The sequence below is a fragment of the Falco punctatus genome (assembly GCF_963210335.1).
Source record: "Falco punctatus genome assembly, chromosome: 8".
NCBI classification, from domain to species: domain Eukaryota; kingdom Metazoa; phylum Chordata; class Aves; order Falconiformes; family Falconidae; genus Falco; species Falco punctatus.
The window spans coordinates 5,249,856-5,274,238 of NC_137588.1; the positions used below are offsets into that span (position 1 = coordinate 5,249,856).

Here is a 24,383-nt window from a genome sequence, read left to right on the forward strand (position 1 = left end):
TTGACCTTTTCCTTCTGCAACTTCACTTCAGACCACTTTCCCCTCCATTTACTCCTCCTCCTCTGTTAAGCTGTGATATTTTCACATATTTGCAATGTGATCAACATTAATCATTCAGATTGCTGTGCTACATGTATCATAAATACTTTAAAAGCCTGTTCACTTTATTACCGTAACGAACTTTTGTCTGTTCTAAAAGAAAACAGTGATGTGGTTGCCAGGTGTTGTTACCTATCGCATACTTGAGCTGATAAGGAATAAAACCTACTCCTAGGAGTGGCAGGAACTGCAGTGTTAACACATGCATGCTTAAAAATGGCTCATGCTCATAGCTTTCTATGACAGGAACATGGTATTTCAATCTTCACCTGTTCAATCACACAAAACCCACTATTATCAAGTGTCAGATACTACAGTTAGTAGTAAGCTTAAACTTCCATGCCAACCACAGCATCAAAAGAGCAGAACAACATAAAGAGAACATCAAGGCAATCTAGGAAGCCATCTGGGCATTTCTCAGACTTTAAAAGAATATAAAATCCAGATTTTTTTCTTCATGAACATTTAAGTGGAGGCCAAGTGTGTAGGAGTGTAAACTAAAGAAAACTGTACTGTCTCAACCAATATTCCCATTCAATTAAATGCAGCCCTCAAAAGGTGGTGGGGGGAAAAAATTCAGAACACCCTCGTCCAGCAGACTCTCTTTGGCAAAGTGACTGCAACCAAATTTCCAAAGATCAGAAAAGCATGAACTTCAGATCTCCCACAGCCACCTCCATTCTCCACCCCTCGAGTTTCACAAACTCCAAATAACTCTTAAATAACTTCTGGAATCTCCAAAACTATGCTTTGGCAAATATATGATATAATTAAAAATAATTCCCATCAGCTGTAGTCAAGCAAGCCATAGGAAGACAAGGTTTTAAGAAAAGTTTCTCCTTTACATCCCGACGCAGTTGTACTGTGATTAATGCACACAGCAGAGTAAGTATCCTATGCTGTCATCATAGCAATGCAGACCACTTGGAGCTTTATGTGCACATTCAGGAATATAGTTGATATACAAACCTGAACTGCATATGTCTCTCAAGTCTTACAGCTCCTATTTGAAGCTGCTGTAGGATTCTTAAGAGTATTTATCATACAGCACATACCTACTTTTGACTCTCTATTCCAAAACCAAGCATTTGCAGCTGTAATAATAATGAAGTCAGTTGGAATGATGGAGCAGATTATAAATCATGATTTGCTTTTATATCTTTTTCTAAGAAGCTTAATTAATGTGTTATGCAGAATACTTTTTTTTTAATGACATATAGTCAGCACTTGGCATACGTTGCATACTATATATATGAAAAGTTACATCATTAATTTTAATACACAGCATTTAAAATATTTTGCCTTGTGAAATTTAGATGTTTCAGCTTTGAATAATGTGTTCTTAGCATCGCACATTGCCTGTTCATTAAAAAGCATGTGCGCTATGGCCTCCTGTGCTCTAAAGGTTCAGGAAACGGTAACTCCTCAGGTGGTTGGAAAATCTCTCAAACCTGCTGATTTTCAGGGAATGCAGAAAAAAGCCATCCCCTGGTAATGGACAGCAGTGGGAACAGAAGGGGCTATGAAGCATGCATCTATATGGTGTTTTGCTTCTGTGTTCATATCCTCATGATGACAGCATGACTTTTTCACCTTCAAGGTCATTAAAATTGAACAACTTAGTAATTCAGAAAAACAGTGGTATTGTACTAAAGGATATGACTGGTCTCTTATTAATGATATCAGCAAAGATTGTTTCCAGTAGAAAAAGTAAGCCCAAAACAACTCCCACTTTTTTTGTGTCTACGATAATAATACGTGAGCTACACTGGTTAAAAACAGTAAACAGAAAAAGACAAATTAGTTTAATTTTATCAGGAGATAAATTTGCACAAGTCAACCCGATGGCTCTGAGGTTATCTCACTGATCACAGTGACTTCACTCAATGAGTGTAAGCCAGCACAAACCCAACGATAAATTTACACATCCCTGAGCAGATAGTTTAGCGGGCTGAGCGTAACTTCTTTCAGATGGAAGGATGTCAAACCTACTGGTTGCTTCAGGGCATGCAGGGAGAACGGCTCGCAGCTCCTGGAAGCTTTGTGTTATTAACTACCTTGAGATTTTAATAAATTATAGCAGCTGTTGCTGGTATGATTCATGATCCAGGGAAACTTCCCCTCACTGCAAGATTTCTGAGAAAATAGACAAGATCCATTTTATTAATGCCTGGATACAGTCAAAATAGAGAAGATGAAAATATGTTTCAGCGTAAGGGTGGGGGGAAACAGGAGGTTGGACAGCCATCAGAGAGAGGCCTAAGCTATAAAAGACACATCTCGGCACATGTGTGAGTTTTGAGCTCTCCAAAAACGTCAGCAGAGATTGGACTGAGAAATTGAATAGAAAGTGCTTAAGAGTGAAATCTGGATCCTTGTTAAAGTTCAAACATAAGAGTGTTTATAGATGGGTTTGTGAACAACTTACCTTTCTCTGTTTAATGGTCACATATTTACTGAAACTCAGGCTGCACTTTCATAACCTGAAGACAACGGATTCCTTCATTTGTATCCAGATAGAAGCCTGCCTTTTTCTTTCATCTTTCTCAGCATTACATTTCCAAAAGTACGTGACATTTCTGTGATTTTACCTTTTGCAGCCTCCATTTCACTTTCCTTCCTAAAGGCTGCGTATCTACCAACTGCTGACTCCTAGCCCAGCTAGGCCCTGATCGTTGCAAGTTTTTAAATAATTATTTCCAAATACAAACGCATTCGCAAATGTGATTGTACTAACTTAAAAATCTACGCGTCAAAAGTTTTGCTTAAACCATTTCACTAATGACGAGCCAATAATGAAAACCGGAGATTTCACTAGGACACATGGAAAACAAACAGCAATAAAAAAGCTTAGTATCAGCAGCTAAGGCAGAGTAAAAAAACCTAAAATCCGCTGTGCCTACCTTAAAAATTGTAGGCCCTGAAAAATTAAAATGGCCCTGACTTACAGAGTTGTAAATATAAAATATGAATTGTAAAATCTATATATGTGCACACATATACATAAAAAAAACCCAACACCAGACATGAACAGATGCACACTTCAACTTTTAATGCTTTAAATACAGTTAGGAAAATATGATATACCAACCATCGCTGACGCTAGGCACCCAGGAAAGCACAAGAAGATAAAAAAAAAAAGATATTAGGAAAGACGTTTCAAACTGTATTTTGCACCAACCAACTAGTAAAATCACTGCACACAGCTTTTGCTTTTTTTCTTTTTTTCCCCACACCGTCAGCTTTACATTTGTTCTGAGTGTGATTGTACACGAACAAGTTTTGTGCCTACATAAAGACCCACTAACTAACTTTCCGTGGAAACGCCAGGGTACGCTTAGACTGACATGCTAAACTCTCTAATTGTGCGAGTAGTTTACGAAGTGTTACAAAAAGTTGGAAAAAAACAAACCCTGGATGCGCAGGGGGGAATACCCGACCACAGCAATATTCTTTGCAGCAGGACACAGTAACGTGTGAAGGGTTACGGGGTTTGTTACCAATAATTTGGCTGCCGCCTTACGTCAAGGGAGTACGAACAATGATATAGACTTTTCATTTTTACGACTTCAAAAATCTTTGCTAAAGATTTCTACTGCTCCTTCTACTGATGTTTATGACATGATAGCACTTGCAGCCTTATATGCTAACAATGCACAATTTTGTCAAAACATTACCTGTAATAAGAACTCCTAGTGTGTGGAATTTAGGTATTTTCGCAGGCTTCTTCCTAGTAGCCCCTGATGCCACATTAATTTTTTTTCCTAAAATAGGCTACAGACAGTGGAAACATTGATATGTATCAATGTAAGGTGCTAAAAGACTTGCTAATAATGTTATAGCATTTGTAAAACACAAGCATTTTTCCCAGAATTGTAAAGAAGCAGTTTTGGCTTTTAGCTGCTATCTGAAACTCTACGGGCCAGAGCACAGGTAACCCAAAATCTAAATTTCTCACTTCACCATGAGTGGAGTTTGCCACTGACACCATCCTAAACTGACACGGAAAAGAAAATTTCACAATGAACATTAAATTTACTTAAGAAAATTAAATGGTATTTAAAACTTATTTCAGCCATTTTGAAATATTTCTGCTGCTCCCCAGGCAGAAGAGGGGGGTGGAAGGAGCCCGAGAGCTAGCGTCTCGGACTTTGTGGGCTCCTGAGATTCATGAGGGCTGGAAGCCCTGGAAAGACTTTCTGCTGAGGAGCCAGGATCCTAGAAATTCAAGTTCCCAGTATTTTCAGCCTCCTGTTTTGCTGGCAGGCTGCTGAAAAAAACCCAGATAAGGAAGCTGGCAAGGAACTAGCATTTCGGAAAGTCTGACTGAAGAGAGCGTTTTCTTCCAAAACTTGAAGGCTTTCTCCTAGAACTGCTTCAAAATTGGGTCAATAACTGAACAGATACTGTCGAGTGTTTCAGAATCAACAAACATTTTCTGATAAAAACACATCAGTGCAGAATTCTTGAACCAATTCTCACCAGTCTAATTGCCCCAGAGTGCCACAGCCACGGCCAGTTGGTTTTAAAGGCAGCGGACAATTGCCATGGCCCCTTTGGCACGGTCTTTGCCTCTGCCAGTGCTATGAAGAAACCAGGCTGATGGCACAGAGGGGAAGATGGGGCTATACTGGGATGGTGGTGATTGCTGGAAGTGAAGAGTAACCACATCGGTGTATCTGCCAGGGCTCCCACCTCAGCTCTCTGCTTAGCTCGCTCAGTCCCTTCCCAGGCAGGAGCAGCAGCACCCCTTTTGGTTACGCTGCTGAGAAACCCTAAGGTAGCCCAGGTGGCCCCTATTAATACCATGTGTAAGGATCTGCAGGCAAATTCAAACTCCAACTCAAAGACTGTGAGAGATACTTACAAAAAGGAATAGTCAGAAACGTGTTTCTTTCTATGTATTTGCTTGTGCAGTCTGGAATACATTTTCCGAATACTGTAAAAGTGTATTTCACGAACAGTCATACAGCCATTGAAAACTGCTTAATTGATAACTCAGTATTTACCTGCATCTCATCTAGCTTGGACTGAATGTCTGGAGGGAAATCTCCTGCTCCACAGCTAAAAGGGTCAAAAGGTTCTGCTCCAAAAAGGTCTCTCTCTGGAACAACAGAAAAGTGAGTCACTGAGAGCAAAGGTATGGGCTATGACATTAGCGCTTTGAGAAAGGCAGCTTACATCTCCTTACAAGCTGAGTAATAGCACCTCTAGATATGCAACTGATTAACCACAACTTTTAACATCCAAATTTGAAAGCCAGGTCTTGGTTAGTTTTATAAAGTTTAATACTCAAATATCTTTTCCAAGAACACCATTAACTTCTGTTTAAGCCTCTCTTCAGTTTGCACTAATGCCTGCGCCTTCTAGAGGAACTTTAGGGATCCGACGAGAAGATGATGCAACGTGTAGAGGGCATCTCCTACTGAAGAGCGCTCCAGAATCCACGTGTACAAGTAGTTTCATAAATGAGTAGGGAACACCTGGACATCAGTTGCCAAATTTCTTCTCAACAGTATATTCAGAAAGATATTTTTGCCAACAAATGAGCCGTCATGTTCCCTGTCTGCCACTCCTCACCATTAGGATAAGGACATCTTCACATGGACAAGCAACTACTCTTACCCATGGAAGACAAGGCCTTCATTTGACAGGGTTCCTCAATGCACAGCTGGTAGTAACTAAAACTAATTGTCAGGGGTTTAAAATCTCGTATATGATCAACTCAAAAAAGAAAGAATGAAAAAAGCATTGGACCATGAAAGGTCACTTATCCTAAAATTCCACTAAATCTGTGTCCATAAATAGGACGATTGCAAATTGATCTCTATGAATGCCACAGTTTTTCACTTTTTCTTAACCGCAGTATGCTTTCTAATGGTAAGGGGTTCTTTTCCTTTGTTTCTTTTTTGTTCGGATAAGAAACACCTCCAAAACTTTTATTTTCCTTATTAGAACAGTGTAATGCTAGCTCTTCACATCTGACAGAGGAAATCTTATGGGTTGGGTTCTTTTAGGTTGGTGCTTTTTTTTTTTCTCTCCTACTCGACAATGGAAATTTTTTTCCCCCTCTCCATGTAACACTGCCATCTATATAGACTTTTTCTATCTCACATTGTGTTGAACTAACGCAGTAAGAAAATCATTGTGCTAACCCAACCCCACCACACTCACAGCAAAATTTACAGAATCAAGTTAATACAGTCTTTTCATTGGTGGAGGGAAAATTAAAACTATATCCGACCTCCTAACTTTCATGGTTGTTCAGCAAGAAAACCTGGTAAGCATACTACCTACCTTAAAACAACGTTAGTTTAGGAGCATGAGAGTAAAAGGGGCCATTAGTAACTTTGAAATGACTAGCTAGATTGCTGGTTAAGCACAAAATTTTACACTTAACATCCACGATATGGAAGCTGACAGCTGACTACCTGACACAAAATCTCTGTTGCAGTGTTATGATGTCTTCTTCATTTTGGCATCCTTGGAGCCACAATTTTAGACCTGTACTTGTCTAGGCTCTTCAACATTTATTGTGCAGGTCAGTCGTCGTGGGTTTTGACCCCACAATTAAGTGTTATCAGGCTGCACAACAGGCATTTTAAACAATTAGCAGCTACCAGCATTCACTGCCATAATAAAAGTACAGAACCAAGCAGGAACTTGATTAATTACATATTGCAAAAAGTGCGACTAAACAGCTACAGACTGTCACATGGGACCAGGAGATGGCCCACATCAGAAAGCCTTATTCCAAAAAGCCCACTTGAGCCAAATAATAACAACAACAACAATAACAGTAATAATAAGAATAAATAATAATAGTAATCATCATCATCTAGTATTTCCTGGCAAAGGCAGACCACCTGCATGTAAGACATTATAACTAGGATAATCTAATGTAAAAATTAGGATCAACCTCCTCCCTTGCCTCTTGGCACAGCCAAAATGGGTCTGTTCCAGTATAACCAGTGTCCTCACATGCTTTCAGGCTCTTACAAAGCAACCTTCAGATGCGCAGCAGCTTCGACTTTCAGTCTAACCTCTACTGAGCAAAAAGTGATTATGCTTCATTATGTAGGTCTGCTTTCTTTCTTTTTCTTTTTCCCTTCCTTCAGAGGTTCTTTTTACCCTTAAAAGGAGCTGACAGTTTTCTGTGTGGTCAGACAGCTAAAAGCAGACAGCTTCAACACCAAGCCTTAGCAAAAATTCAAGGCATGTATTTAGGAAAAAAAAAACAGTAAAGAATACAACTCTTGCACTTCTTAGTACTGGAATATGACTTACCACTGGTTTTGAAAGCAAGTATTTAGTACACTATTATGGATATTATCATTCGTGCCTTATTATTAGGTTTTTATTAATGACAGCACTTCCGAGCTCATTAGCAGGAGAATGGCAGAAGCTTTAGCTCCTTCAATGTCACCTGCCTTCAGGTGAAGGATTACTTCATTTATATTGTTATTCAAGGCAGACTTAAAATTAACCAGAATGTAATTTATTCAAGTGACAGGATGAAATTCAAAACAGAGAAATACTTCCTAGCTGAGTTTCTATGAAAAACTATTATTTTAGGAACTGTCTCCATTACAACTTGCTAACCATTTCAGTAAACCAGCTGAAAAAGTCCCTAGTACAAGTGTGTTTCTGCATTTAAAATTTGTGTGTTATATGAGAGACTGCACTGCTAAGAGTCGGGAAGGGATAAAGCTCCATGAAACATTTTCAATAGCATCATCAGTATTTCTCGTTTGAACAGAAGCTGAAAAACACGTGAAAAATGGATAAATACTAAAATTTAGTCACTGAAGAGCTGCACTATTGCATGGGATCTCCACATGCTTATCTGCTAGTGTTCACTCCGCTGTTCACAGGGGGGGCTCCTTTTTAGCAGAGATGGCGTAAATCAGTGCTTTTTTATTTCAGGGTAGAGTATTTGCATGAAGATTAACTATAACTAAAGAATATCTTGCCTGGCAGACTCCCCAAATAATTGCAGCATAGAGAGGCATTTCTTTCTCCAATACACAGCAACCAGTAGCCTTTGAAAATGAGCCTTTCAAACAGCATACATAATTTTCTTTGCTTTTCCTTTCTGGATGGAAATAAATTCACAGCTTGGGAAATCGACCAACAAATTCAAACCTCATGAAACGCTGATGTATTACATCCGCAACTCAAACCACAGAGTGACACGAACAGGTAATAAATTCGTGTTTCTGTGACCTAGCTGACATTCAGGACAAGAAACACCTAGCACTGGAGGGCAGCAACCTGCACTCTGTAATAAACTCAAAGCTAGCAATTACTAAACAAAACTACAAATATTTGGCTTCTCTGCTGCATTTTGCATCTTCTTTACCTTAGCTATCCTCCAGGCACAGAGTTATGCATATATATGCTTTCCCCAGATGTCCTGGAGCAGCTGTGATGACAAATACAAATTAATCACACTGAAGGCAAGAAAATATTTGGAATAAAATGAGGTACTGAAGTCCAGGAAGCCTTTCCCTTAGCTGCAGGGTACTCAATATTTTTTTTTTCTTTTGGCATTATTACAGCATAAAAAATTGTTCCGCCATTATTATGGTAACATACTCTTAAGTATCTCTGGAAAGATAGCATCTGGGAACAGATTTCTGCATCTGCCAGTTGTGACCTTGGATTGTTCAAGATGCATTTGAGTGAAATATGTGTTGCACAATCCGATAATGTTCCTCTCCAGTTCTTTTCTGAGATATGACAATAATGCTGTGCCAGAAAGAAACATATAAATTAATTCCTCATTTAATTAATTAAAATTAAGAAATTAAATCTGTCCTTTAAGATAACTCACAATAAAGTTTGCAATTTCTGACTCTACAAGGAAGAAGTGGCAGTACAGCCTTTAACGCTGCATTTTGGGTTGCACTGGCTGTGCATTGGTCAATTATTCGATTAAGCAATTACTACACTGGGCTGCAATGCTGACATTTAGACTGCAAGCTGGTCACTGCAAACCTACTGTTAAAAAAAACATTTCCCAGCAGAATTTTGAGAGGAAATACAATTCTGGAAAAGGCTTTTGTTTTTGAAAGCAACAGGGGCTTTTTTTTTTTTCAATTATTACCTAAAAAGACACCATATACTTGTCCAATCTGCAACTTTCTGCCCCCAAATCACACATTTTTTCTCCTTTTAAATAGGTAAAAGTAATCTATTTGCTATCACTGGTATACCTAGAAGTGAGCAGATATTTACTGAGAAGCCACGCTGGTATATTGCTGAATAAGAACTCAAAATTTCAAGAATCTTCTTCCTTTTTTAAAGCTTAAATACTTTGGAGATAATTACCTTTCCAAAAAGAGATTAGTGTTGCAACCTTCCAGTGCTGGGTTTCTTGAACTCTGTACTGCAAGCAAAAAGTATTATTTATAGCCCCCAAATTTTTATTGAGGAAACTACCCAAAAGAGAGCTGGCAAGAAAAATTCTAACTCTAGGCATTTCCCTTTATGATTTGTCCTAGCGCCAGTTATCACCTATGAAGCTCTTGGTCTCAAAGGAATCTGAAGTGTTTGCTATTGTTACTGGTTTCCTGCAAATGTGACTTGTCTGTCTAGTGAGGTGTTATTCCTGGGTGGTTTGTCAAATGAGGAAGATGAACTTTGGCTTTTAAATGCCCATTTTGCTTGAGCAGCCCGAGCGCCATCCCTAGGTAACAGGCAGATAAACCTCATCGAGGAATGGAGCAACTGAGGGTGACACTAGCAAACAGATGGCACAGCCCTCTCTTTCTCCTTCTTTACTACTGAACGGGATAAAGGTGAAAGTTATAAAAATCATAAAATCCAATAAAATAACTCTGCAATTTCATCAAGTGATGGGGAAAAAATCACAAACCACTCCAGTGCAGTCACAAAGGAAGTAGGGATAAGAACGTGAAAAGACCTCAAAAATGGGAGACTCCAAACATCAGCTCCTCTTGGTTGCCACCTAACTTGTATTCGAGAAAGAAACACCAGCTTGCATGTACTGGCAGCAATAACATCATATAATACAATGTATTATTGTACATTATTATAATAATGTAACATTACACAGCTTGAACGAGGCTCTTATAGGATCTGAACTTTCTCATCTAAGACAGTAAGGCCTTGTTTGATTAGAAAATACTCCTCTTGTTTCAGATTACACTTTTGAAATATGCCACAGTGTGCTATTAGCTGATGAATCCAACAATTTTCAACATTTAAAGTGCCATGACATAGACTGAAAGAGCAGGGATCAAAAGTATAAAGACTATGATGTATTTCTGTAATGTCCCTCTGAAGCACGGCACACGGAGGAGCACGGAGAACAAGCAGACACTGACTGGCATGCCTCTCAACTGCATCATCTTCTGTGAATGCAAATGAATGAAGGGCAGAAAAAGCAACTATTTTCAACAGTATATATCGCTGAATAAACAACTTACAGTATCTTCTATATTATAAAAACCACTGATTAAACAATTCCAGAACATACATAGCTGGAATTCTCAAGACCACTCAGCATTAAGTGCTGACTCCCACAAGATTTCTAGCCACAATTTCAACGGAACCAAAGTAGGAAAATAGATGATTATGATTATTAATAATAATAATAATAAATAATAATAAAAATAATCTCACCCTGTAATACAAGTTATGATTTTTGAAGCTGGATATGCATATTGAAATAAATTTTTTGGCACTGTCTCTATTGTCAGAGGAACAAATTTGAAAACACAATAGGAGTTCTTGGGGAGGGTGAATTATTTTTTGTTATTCGTTACAAAGCCATAAAAGTTCTTTTAATAGAACCGTTCTATTCTAATATTCTGTTAGAGTATTCTAATATTCTTTTAAGTTATTTAAGAATAGTTAATACTAAGTATTCTTAAAAGAATAGTTTTAAATTCTGTTAATATACCCTTTGAGAAAGCCATAGAAATTAATCTAAATTAATTTAAAATCTTCTCTGAAAAAAGAACAGATTTTTTAAATTGAATCAATATAGCCTTGACGTTTACTTTCTCTGTAGAGGGCGACAGACATTCTAAGCAATGGAACCAAAAGGGGCATAGGATATACTCTTGGGGAAGACATTCACCGGCTTAAGTCTTAGAATACCTTTTTCTAATTGTGCGCAGCTCTCATCCATACCCGAAAATTCTACATACCAGCAGCATTCCCCAAGACATGCAGAAACTCTTCAAATATGGTTTAATATGGTGGCAGGCAGTAAGATTACTGTTCCTTATCCATACTAAAACAGGCACCAGAAATAGAAGGTACCATGCGCAGTCTAATATTTCCACCACCTCTAACACTGCTCGTGTACGTTCCGCTCTCCTCTCCACCAAAGGATTTCCAAAGCTTTTTAAAATACTTGGTTGACTCCTAAAAGATTTCCAGTGAAGCCAAGAACCTTACCCCTAGCTGCTTTTGCGCCCTTAGAAAATAAAATTGTTATTGCTAATCATCTTTTGAAAATCTTTTAGGAGCGGTTTCAGTGATATGAAAAGTAGTATTCAAAATCGCATTCCGAGACAGTTTACATCTTGAGGGATTTTCTGCAGCTCTCCCTACTGCATCACCATCACCATACTTACTGCACCTGCTGCCTTCCCCAGAAATGTAGGCTTTAGATGCTACAACTGTGGCTTGGCGAGGAAAGAGATAACAAGAAGTAAAAGTATTTCTTGAAGTAAGTATAAAAAACAATACTGTAAAAGAAAAGCCAAGTTAAAATCCCCAACCAAATTCCTTCAAACTGTTTATATAACCGTTTCAGCAAGTAAATAACTTTGTTTATAATGTAACCTGGCAGCAACATCAATGACTTTGGGAAGATGGTATAAAAATGAAATGGCATTATTGAATGTGATTTACAAAACCTGCATTTGGCTTTTCACGCAAAATGTACGTAAATCTTTAAAGATGGTTTATTTAAAAAAATAGAATGTAAACAAAAATTAGGTCAGTTGTTACAAAACTTACTGATCTCTGTAGATCTACTGGGTACTGGAGGAGGCTGTGTACCATTGCGAGTAGGTGTTGATGACTGAGGGGATATGGGAGAAAAGGGAACCATATCAAAGATGTCAGTGGAGGGTGATTTGGGTGTCACACTGCCTGCCTACAATAAGGACAATAAATATTAGGGCAATATTTCACACGAAAAAGATCACAATACTGAATTCTTCAGCATGCAGATAAGAGCCACATTTAAAAAAAAAAAAAAAAGTTAAAAATAACCATCAGCATGCAAAAACCAGCTCCTGACACCAAGCGAATGGCATTTGCAGTTCAGAGTCTGAGTCATGCTAAAACTCTCCAATACCGAACGAGCATTGTCATTTTCCCATTTTCAGTCCATCTGGTACAGCCAGAAATGTATCACCATTAAACCTGAAAAAGCTGGTGATGCGCAGTTCTCTATTGCAGACACACAAACACAGATGCTCACAAGACTAATTTAAGATAATGCTGCAGCAACAATATGCTGTGCTCTGGGGTGCACAGAACGAGGAGCTAAAGTTAAGAGATACAATCCCAATATTTCTTGTTTACTAATTCTTCCTTAAGTGATCACTTACTTGACAACCTAAAAAACCTGGTGTCATCAAAGCTTCAAATATATTTTTTCACCTGTAACAACCTAGACATGCAATACACTGAATATTAACATCCAAAATAAAACTCTCATCATTGAACATGAAACAGAAAATATTTCATTAGTAAGGCCCAGGAATTTGAAGGAGTTAAAATACTGGATAAGGAAAGAAGCCCCAAACCCAACAACTACTATGGTTCTACAACCATATTTATTTTTTAATAATTCATCCTCCTGCCACCAGTCCACTACTTAGGACATAAACGAAGCACGGTCAAGTCGGAATAAACTGAACACTAAAGACAGATGATGAAATAGGTTAAAACTGAGACCGATAAGCCAAAGGCAAAATATATATATGCAAAACTAGCTTGCATGCCAATGTTACTACTTAGTCAACAGAAAAAGCCCTGCATTCTGTGTATTAGATAGATTATAGAGCCAGGCACAGGGAAAGCCTGCTACTGTTAAAATAAGACTCACTTTGACCAAAATATTCATACGAAAAATCTTAAGCACAAGTTAAGTTAGTCACATGGATACTTTCAGCCAGAATACATGAATATGACAACCTGGCAAGCCGGTAGTTTTTAGCACTACTGGTCCCTGGGAGTTTCATGGAGCTACACCTTATTTTGGAATGCTCCTTTCTTTAGTGCCTCTGCTGCAGCCACGGAAGCTGCCCCCTGACAGCACACGCCACAGATTTCTAAAGCAAGTCTATAGGTAGCCCTGATCTACCTCTGCTTCTCCCTGGAGGCTGCTGTGGCTGCTGAGAAGGAAAATGTATTGATCCACAGTCCTCCACTGTGCCTCCACTCACCGTTTAAGGAGAAAACCAGACGCTGAAATCCTACATTTCCTATTTATTAGGTGTTTTGAATTCATATGTTAAGTTTGGATTAAGAGAGATCTAGAACTGTTCAGTACCTCAATAAAACTGGAATGCTTCTGCCTAGGTATACTGATGTATATCAAGGGAGGAAAAGAAAAAAGAAAAAAAATCCATTTAACATGGCACATTTCCCCCCCGCCTATTTTTTTAGAAAATATATTCTTTCAGTCATGTTATTCTCTGGCAAGACCACAACTAAATTAACTTCATAAAATAACTGCTTTTTAAGATTTTTACACACAGAGAACTCTTACTAACCTCAACGTGATTTAGTTTTGCCATTTCACAGATCACCTGTTGTGTAAAGGTTTCAGCACACAGTGTTCAGACACAACAGGCTCTCCTCCCTGCGTTCACCGACCAGGCATCAACCTCCCGGCACCGTTGTGCACAGTCAGGGCACCAGCATCATTTAAGTCCGGGAGGCTGCTGGATGTCATCTGCTCCCACTCAAAGCAAGGTAATGGATGTCCTTGACCCAAAGCAATTGTAATGAATCTCGTATCCCTTTCTTCATACAAACAAAACTCTCCCCTACTGTAATCGGTTTTTGTCTGCATCGGGAAGGTGGCATCAGGTTTAACAGGTAAGTATGTGTCATATATTAACCTACATTTCCCATCAACACTGACGGATACTCCTAGGATATCTTGGAGACAGTAAATGCTAACGTAGATTCTCCTTACTTGCTACATGTTCATGGCTACCTACAGAAGCTAGATAAACAACCAGTGTTTATGTTTAGACTTAAATGAGTCTTTTAGGCAAAAAAAGTAACCCCCAACTCACAGTGCCATTTCCTTTCTCTATGCCACTTTGTTGAAGTTGCTGGCCATTTTGATACCACTGACAATAGCCAGTTTAAATAAAACCACAGTTATTTTAAGAAATGTATATTTTTAATACATATGAGCACAAGAAGCATTTTTATTTAGTGAACGCATGCAGAAAGCTAGGATGTTTGCCAAATGCAGCCAAATGTTACTTGCAAATGGAAGAAAAGTTGAAAGTATAAGCATATCAATATGAAAAAGCAGGCACTATGCCCGTTTCGTATTTAAGAATAATCTTTAACCTTCATTTTGCACAGTTTTTATAAAGTATGCTAAAAGGTCTGTAATGGCTGATTGCTTTTCTATTAATTCATGGGGGGGGAAGCCCTTGAAGTCGGACCTTTAGAATAGTTTTGAATAACTATTCTTAATATAAAGAATTTTAACAAAAGATTGACAGATAACACAGAGGTAATTAATGGACTATTTTAAACATCTTGAGAAAAGAATAATTTATGTTTTGGGGGTGGGAGAGAAAAAGCTATGTAGAGATACGAGTAAATCTTTACAAATTCCGTATTATAAGAGTATCCCTACAGAATCTCAGATACATCTACTCTGTGCTTTAACCACTGTACAAAATGTGCATTTTTAATACAAGTTAATACACAACAGAGAACAAAAGAAAGCCAGAAAAAAAAAAAAAAAAAAAAGGAAAAGCTTTTGCACAGCAGGATTACACGAGGTCTTGGGCAGCTGTATTCACTGGCTGGCTTTGGAAGACCACTTTTTGAAGGTGGTGGTATTAACAATCCAGGTGGTAGTCTAGAGTCAGGAGAACTCCTAGGAGTAAGCGTAATGGAAGAGATATCTAAACAAGGAGGTGAATCCTCATTGTTACACCAGAAAAAAGTAGAGGGTCTTTGAAACATATGTTCATCATTATCACACTTTATGTGCAGCAGCTGAAAAGGAATCACAGAAAAGAGAAAACATTCTGAGGAACAGAACGTGGTAATGCCAGGGAAAGAAGAAAAAGAAAAACATTTCATACTTCAAAAAAGTTTGTCAGCAACTTGCTGTTCAGTGCTATAGTTACAAGGTACAGAACGTGAAAATATTTTAAAACAAAATCTAAAACCATATCACAATAAGTAGTAACCCAATATTAACTTGAATGAAGATGACTTGCTCCTTGATAATTACAGCAAATAAAATGATGACAGGCATCTTTTAGAAAGCAGGTATGTCAGATGCGCTGACTAATGTCTAAATCTACCAACATATCAGCAGTATCTCATATCTGCACATGTAAATTAGCAGCTAAGAACACATCTGGGGAGAAGAATTACTCTGGGGTTAAAGTACAGGTGAGAATTTTCTTTCTCCAAACCAGGAAACACCTACCATTTTTACCCCACCAATATTTAACGAACACTTAATTGTTTCACTAAAATCTTCTTGCAATAGAAGCTCACAGTGCACAAATGGTAACATTTACATTAATACTAGAGTTTGTTTCATTTCCCTATATACAGAACTTGAGAACCTAAACATTTAAGCACAATAATACCCTTCTGCCATCTTTTCTGTGTGGATGAATAACTAATTGAACGTCGTATTTTCAGCAGATATTTCAAAAGCTGAGCCTCGTTGTTGCAAAGCAAAGGAATCCTCGTGTCCCTACAACAGCAGCACAGGATGCAGGATGGGATAAAACTTTGCTGCTAAGGAAATAAAAATGTTGAGGGTTGTAAGATTCTCCGGATCTCTTAGCAAATCCACAAAACAGCTCTGACCAGAGGCAAATGAGCAATATCCACACCAGAATACAGACGCTAAGAGCATTCACCTAAGACGACAAAGTGGTAACTGCAAGGCTCTGGTCTGAATTAGGCAGACAAGAACCTGGAGTTAACTGCCCCGTATGACTGGGGAGTATTTGACTGTATATTCCAGCAAGATTCATTGTGTACCAAAAGCAAAGCTGAAAGCTTTGTCCACTTTAATAATAAAAATACCACCTTAATTTTTTGTCCAAATGGGAACTATCTGCAACCCTGAAAGGTTTCAAAAGAAACAGATCCTGTCTAGGTGAAATTAGAAACAAAAAGCCTTTGGGACTGATCCTGGAAAGAAAAGCAAAAAGGAAATGTCTTTAAATATTTGATTTAAGAAACATGTCCAACAGTCTTTCTGCTGGGGCCAAGCTGTAATTCCTACCTCAAAATCTGAGGAAAAGAGCTTTGGACAGTTAAAACAAGGCTTTAGAGGACAGATTCATCTCCGAGTCTTAACAGAAGAGATTGAACACTTGTGCAGACAGTTCTTCTTGGCCAGAGCCAAAAGTTTATACACTGAGAAGGCAGGAACTGGATCTGTGTTGTAGGTATTTTGCCTCAAAACCCCTCACACTTGCCCAGGCTGAAGCAGTGGTAGATACACACAGCAAAAATGTTCAAGTCTGCTTTTACTCTTTTCATACGGTGTTACACAATCAATATGACATGATTATTTCATTGTAAGTTTGTATAACTGCAGTATGTAGGATTTAATTATTTTTAACCATTTTTTCTGAGTTATGTAGAAAACAAAACATTTCAAATACTTTAAAAACAGATTCTTAGTTACTTTCTTTACAGACAAGCCAGGTTAAGGGTACAGGTATTGAAATTTAGCAGCAAAGTCATACTTATGAGAACACCAGCAAACACCACAAAACTCTATTTGGAATTTTCAATTCATAAGGAAAAAAATAAATAAAGGTGTTATCATGATTGCAAAGAATTCATCTGTTGCTCAGGTGGAATTGTGAAACAGAGGGTTTGGAATGGTAACCAATAAACGTGAAAGCAAAAAACTACAAGACTTAGAATTTTCATTATTATTTCAAGAGTATCATTGGACTACAGGTAGAAAACTTAAAATGCTACCATATATTTACTACTATGTAAGATCTGCTGTTACATATATATATATGGAAAAACAAGATGTCATAATAGTAAACACTGGCAGGTAGTAAATACAAATGGTCAAAATAAGGAAGTAAAATATCTCCCTGAAATGCAAAACAGCAAAGAAAAAGTAGTTTCCATAAGAAACCATGTATGACACATGAAAAATTATAAAGAAAGTAAAATGTATATAGGATGCAAAGCAGCAAAACTAGAAGTGTGAAGAACATGCATCAAATACAGACAATTAAAGGTTTCAATACAGAAACAGAGTATACTGTATTTGTATCATTCTAGCCCTGAACATGGAGCATCACGTAACTGATAAGCAATAACCTTGGGATATTTCTCACCATACAGGGCGTTAGGCTTCATATGACAGTTTGGGGAATATCTTGTCAATAATAAATTTTGACTAGTAGTTCTTCCTTTGCTTCACCACTGTTTGGTGGAGAAATGTTCCCTCACACCCAACCTAAACCTCCCCTGGCGCAACTCGAGGCCGTTTCCCCTTGTCCTGTCGCTCGTTCCCGGGGAGAAGGGACCGACTCCCACCTCGCTCTGGACACGCTCCAGCCCCTCCGCGTCCCCCTTGACGTGAGGGGCCCGAAGCTGCCCCCAGGGCTGGGCTGTGGGGACTGCCCGGGGGCTTTCCCAAGGCAGGAAATATCACCGGATCCAGAAAATGCAGAAGAAAGGAGAAGGGAACAGACTCTTACTCTAAAGAATACAACCTAAGAAGGATGTAACTTCTGAAATCTAATAGCCTTCCTTACACCAAATACAATTATAAAGGAAGAAAATGTAGTACAAATATATTAAACGTATAAAATTCAATTCTATGTGGCAATTTTATTTTGTCTGAGCTTCCCATTCAGTGTAACACTGAACATGTAGCACTGGTTAGGTTGAAATATTACTTTCTAATTGGGACTCCATTTCATTACCACAAGAACACAACATGAAATTATTCTTAATGAAATTAACATACTAGTTTAGTGGACCTGGTCTCTGTTATGTTTAGATGTTATGTGCCTTTCAAAAAGGATTTATTTTTGACTCATTCTACCCAGCGTGACGCTGAAGATGCACTGTTTGGCTGCATCACGCTAGAAAATGTAGCATGACTGAGCGTTTGCTAATCAAGAAATCATTTCAAATTTGTTTGTTTTTACCATATGTCTCAAGACATTGACTGCAATCTGTGTCATACGCCCATAGGAATCACCTGAGTGTATTAATGAATTAGAAAATGTTTTTCTTCCCTGGAACAGTCACAGTGGGAAACTGCAAGGAATGGTACAGGGAACTGTGAGTGACCTTGACTTGGAAATCACGCAGTTAGTTACAAACCCACTGATTACCTGAGATTTGGGGCTACTAAAGTTATATTAATTTACTAATTCCTGAAATACTGTATAAGCATTAGCAGTTTCATGAATTAACTGCCACACCTTTGGTTCATTTACTACTTTTTCAGTACCATGAAATACGACAAAGGGAATTTCATTTTTTTTTGTTTTAATATCACAAACAATTTTATACCCTGATGAAGAAGTGTTCACTGAACTGAGGGCAGGATAGTAGAAAATTGAAGGAGCAGAAGACAGGCGAAGAAAAAACAGGTGCATTTTCCCACTGGCACTCTTAATGGAAACATGAATCAAGTGATATGCCTAAACACATTCCAAAACTGTTTTTTGGAAATATGTATATGGTTCCACAGTCTATCCTGGGGTTTTCTCATGAGCACGTTAAAGCTGTTTAATGAGGATAATAGATGCAGGTAGCCTATGCTTCTCAGACACAATTAAAGAACTTTAAAAAAGGGTCTAATCAGTCAGGATCTTTAATGCTCCACTTAAAAATAGCAATTTTTTGCAACACTGCCATGACAGGAATATGCATTACACACTACTTCTTTGACAATACTTATGGTGAATGGAAGAACACTGTTCCTTTTGGGACTGTTTCTCCCAGTATCTTTTCCTGCTGCCTTTCAATTCTGCTTCTCTCTCTCAAGTTATTTTCCTGATTATTCCTGTTTTTTTCTAACTTCCGAGTCATGAAGTTGTCACAGCTTCTTTCTCCACCTTAAACACGTGGCTCAAAGAGAAAACCTTAAAGCCATGTTGCTAAACTCTAGACAAGCCCAAAACAGATTAGAAATCTCTCTTATCTCATCGGAGGATCCTTAGTGACCTACAAGGGTTTACTCTTTGATTGACTATAAGCACTGAGGATGCTAACTGTAAGTGCTAATCCACACAAAGGTTGCTTTAGGCAACAATAGCAACATAAACAGAAAAAAAAAAAAAAACCAAAAAACCCAACCAACGCCATGTGAAACAGCGCTTCCAGGGATGCACTGAGCTGGCAGCTGGATTTATACATAGCAACAGCAGCAGCCGAAGTCTTAATTGTGATAGATACTTGCGTAGCAGCATCATAAGCAAACAACAAAATGAAAATCAGATTGTCCTCCTATAACCAAGACCAAATGCAAAAAAGACCAGTGACTAATGTAGTGCCAAGCCACTAAAACAGATGCAAAGTAAACAGCACAGATATAAAAGTAATGGAAACTTCAGCTGTACGTGCAAGGGAGTGAGAGACAAAAGAAACACCCCATGCCAGCACTGCCCATGGCACACGTAAGCACAGCTATGAAGGCAAACTCCTCTAAGGAAACTCCTGGTTTGGTAAAATACGTCCTTGATAGGTCCCTTCAGGAAATGAAAAAAAATGTGACAGTTTCTATTGCACAACACTTCTGCGCTGGCAAATACGGACATTTTAGGGACTAACTTTTAAAGTTTTAGCACGACTAGCATACTAAAAAACATCAACCCAAAGTAGAAAAAATGATCATTAAGCAGTTTATTATTTACTGAATGTAATGAACAAATTTAAATCTGAATAGTTATAACACCCTAAGAGAAAAAGTGTGCAGAAGATGGCTAATTTGACGTTCAACTTTCACAATGCATTTTATGTGAAAGTACTGAACTACACAATCTAGTTTTCTTTTTCTCATTTCCAGCTATGATCTCATGGCTTTTAATGGCTTCTTTTATGGGTTCAGAACGAAATTTTATTTTTCCCATACAGTTTATGAACTGATAGAAAAAGTACCTAAATTAGATTGATGTTGATTTGGCCATATGGCTAGATGTGTAACAGCCGCAGGAAAAATTTCATACTGATACTAATAAACAAGCAACAGGATAATTTTGACAGCAAATGTATCCTTCAAAAGCAGAAGCCTGCTGCTGTCAGTGCTTTGCACCTCCTTACACAATGCAAAAATATGAAGGATACGTAATTGCATTATTCATGCATATAGTTTGCACCCATTTCAGTCTGCCAGTATTTTAAAATAAATCCTCAAATAAACCCTTACATGGCCTGCAAAAAATTTGCAATACAAGTAAGAATCAGGAAAGCAGTTTTAGATTAGATTCTGCTTCGTATTTCCCAAACAAGCCTATAACTTGCACTATTTATAAAATGAAGAGAGAAAAGTCATCCCTAATTTTTTTTTATTATTATCCTTTTCAATTTTCATGGAATGGATTTTTTTTTTTAATAGAGCTATTGAGGGCTTGCAATAAACACCCTAATGCCCCAATTCGTTACTATCGCCTAAAAAAGAATTTAATTAAAAGAATTCGTAACAGATGTTTCAGCTGGAAAATACTCCCTCAATATGTGAAATTATTGATCACCCAAACTATTTTTCATCCTGTGCTTAAAACAAAGCTTCAGTTTGCAATTCACTGCTTGTGTTTTCTTCTCTTAGACCACTGATGGATTTTGGGTAAGTCATCACATTCTTTGTAAACATTTTGATGTCAGAGATCAGAAAATTAAGATACTTTAGCACTATATTTTGCAAATAAAGTGTTCTACTTTACTACCCATGAGTTCAACACGTGAACACCTGACCGACTCCTTTTAGAGAAGTAAATCTGTCAGTAAAGTCACATATGGCAGTCCAGCTTGGTATGTCTAATTGGTTCTTGAGCATCACATATAAAGTACCATCTTTGATGAACTACAGATAAAGTATTTTTAAAAATTTTGAAAGCAAAAGAGGATCTGAATTTTAAGTCTTGATAGTATCACATATGATCCTGAGTATGAATTCCAGTAAAGGGCTTTATGACTATCTTCATATTTAGTTAGCAAGCCTATTTTAAATGACAACAAGAAGTTAGAGACGTTTATTTTAAAGGACACTGTGGATCTATCTACTTGGAACTGAAGCATGCTAAGACTAGATATTTTTTTTCTTTAAATGTGCAATTAGTTAAACATTTAAAATTATATACATATTAAGTTATCCATCCACAGTTTAAAGATGCTCTCGGATTCTATCGTTTTCCTGATACTGAAGTGAAAACAGGAGATGCAATTTGGTCCTGTTCATGGGAAAATGGTCTAGGAATCAGAAGACCTGAGTTTCAGGTTCACTGCCAGAAAAAGCAAAAATGGCTTTTTTTAAAAAAATCCACAAATAATAATAAAAAAAACCCCAGCAACAAAAAACCACAACAGCATCAAGAGTCAGTGAAATAATATAAACTGAACTGAACTTCAAATTTCTAAAGGTATTTTCTACTGACTTCATCAGCTTCAAAGGAAGAAGCAGGAGTAAAGAAATGATAGGCTGGCACTGCATACAAATGCTGCTGTCGCTTCTCAGTTACTGACAAGTGGGAAAGACGTTCTGTCCTAGATCAGTATTTTAACAAATAAAGCATGACAGTAAGATTACTTGGTGTCTGTAACAGCACTGTTTCACACTGACGGTGCAATAAATACTAAAACCCCTAAGTCTTCTTTCCTGGGGAAGGAAAATACACACCCATTGCCAGCCTGAAACTATGCCTGCTTGGACCGCATGGCTCATGGTCCCCCTTCCATAGGGGATGGGGACTGAAGAAGAGGAGGATGCAGCACACAACATGATTTCAACGTTTATGTTTGCCATGTACTGTGAACTGTCATCACAGGCCCTAGCAACATCTTCTGCTTCTTTAAGTATATAGATGTTTAACCAAGTTGCTAGTGTTGACTTCTGAAGTGCTGAATCAATTGCTATTACCAAGTGTTGCTGTGACGATGCATTACTCGCTACAGGAAGAGCACAGCCAACAACCATTAAGAGAGGAAAGCCGTTCCAGCATACCTGGCAAACGCTAAGAAAGCACAAGCAGCATGCAAACAACCAAATACAAAAAGGAAAGTGAAGGTACAAAACTCCAAGGTACTATTTAAGCATGAACAGAAGTAACTTTAGAACCACCTGTAGTTGGGCTCCTGAAACTGAACATTTCTTTACAAATTACCGTAATGCCAGTTAATGGCACATGCACTTTTGTCATATTAGGTATCAAGTATCAGGGCTTAAACCTTCCGTTGATCATTAAAAGACCCCTCCCTAGACCTCAGCACATAGAATAACATCAAACTGGACTGATGGATATGGAGTCATAGCTGTATCAAATTAACTCAATACAAATACATCAAATCACTTGTTATGTCTAAAAAAGCTTCAGAAAGCTCTCGTACAGCACTGGCATCTCTTCATAATTCAATAGCATAGATATGAGAGCTCTGAGAAGACCTAAAATTTATAGTTTAATAAATCTGTTTTACAACATGAGAATGATTATGTTATGTTCACGGCACGTAACACAAAGAATATCTGCAAGGAAGCAAGTTTCCCCCCATCTAACCAGAAGGGCTTAGAAAGCAACTCAAATGAGATCCTATTCCCCATGATGGATATCCTGCTTTATCTATGTAAGCTATTTCATGTCAGTATTTAACAAATGCCATCAGCAGATTTAAAAATTTTAGTCTGACAAAATGATCACAAGATAGAACTGCTATTTTTCTTTCCTAATTTGGAAGGCATAGAGCAGTAGCAGTACAGATTTTTTATTTTTAACATTTTTAACAATATGGTACTTAAGTGTTTTAAATTTAAATTCAGAAGAAAAAATATTTTTTTTTCAAACTAAAATGATCTTTTTCATCACAAATTACGTGGAAGCAGGCAAATATTCTTTGCACCACTTCTGCTTTTTTCTATTAGGAGCTGAGGCTTTGCAAAGTCATACTTGAAATGATAGTTGATTTGAATTAAATCAGGCAATCGATTGTCTTATGAATTGTTTGTCACTTCCTTCATTCATACATATTTGTTGCTCATGTAGTAAAAGAAGAGATAGGTATCATCAAATCACATCCACTGCTGTTTGAGTCACTGTGACTTAGGATCCCTTTATCGAACTCAAACTGTCTTAAAAATACCTATCCTTCCTTCTCCCTGCACAGAAGTCACTTTGTAACCTCACTATTCCACTCCTTAATTTATTTTCTAAACTAATTGTTGCATTTTTTTGTACTTACTCCTACACGAGCCCAGTTAAGAGCTCACCTTTACAACGCCTGCAGTCTAGTTTAAAACAGACCTACCTGAATGATGTCTCTCCGTAGAGGTACAGAAGTTATGGTCCCAGATCTGAGAGACACCTCCCTAAAAATGTGTTTGTGTTGTTTTATTTGTTGGCTGCACAAGTGATCAAAGAATCACCCAAGAGGAAAGTGGCTTAATCCCAACTCCTGCTTGAAGCAGGTTCCAGTCAGCTGAAGCTGCTGAGAACTATGTCCAGGGAAGTTCTGAATATCTCCAGAATCACAGATAGTTCCAGCCTCTCCGGGCAGCCTGTTCCAGTATTCACCATTTATATAAATCTACTTGGTGACAGAATCAATTTAGATATTAAATAGGCTGCTAGGTGGCAAGCATTTGTGACAGGGAATGCTTGGGGGGTTTCTTTTTAAAGATTAAGAATTTGAAGATTAAGCAATGAAAATATATGTGAAAACTAATAGCTAGTACTGATTTCTTAAAATTAATTAATAATTAATATGAATTATTACCAATATATAATTCTGTTGTCACATAAGTGCTATTCAAACAATATACATATTAGTTGTACCAATAGTAATTAGCAACAAAACACCATCTA

At 37.7% G+C, this 24,383-nt stretch overlaps 1 protein-coding gene across 6 annotated transcripts in view; it reads right to left on the minus strand.

Annotated features, from left to right (window-relative positions):
- Positions 1 to 24,383, minus strand: part of GULP1 (GULP PTB domain containing engulfment adaptor 1) — a 163,754-nt gene that overhangs the window by 4,438 nt on the left and 134,933 nt on the right. For 4 of the 6 annotated variants that reach the window (XM_080398783.1, XM_080398780.1, XM_080398781.1 and 1 more), the window contains 3 exons: positions 15,124 to 15,348; positions 12,100 to 12,238; positions 5,109 to 5,203 (listed from right to left, as the gene is read on the minus strand). In XM_080398783.1, coding sequence (XP_080254909.1) covers positions 5,109 to 5,203; positions 12,100 to 12,238; positions 15,124 to 15,348 — 459 coding nt within the window. Of the gene's footprint in view, positions 1 to 5,097; positions 5,204 to 12,099; positions 12,239 to 15,123; positions 15,349 to 24,383 lie in introns of all 6 variants that reach the window. The other 2 variants (XM_080398784.1, XM_080398785.1) reach the window with 2 other exon arrangements.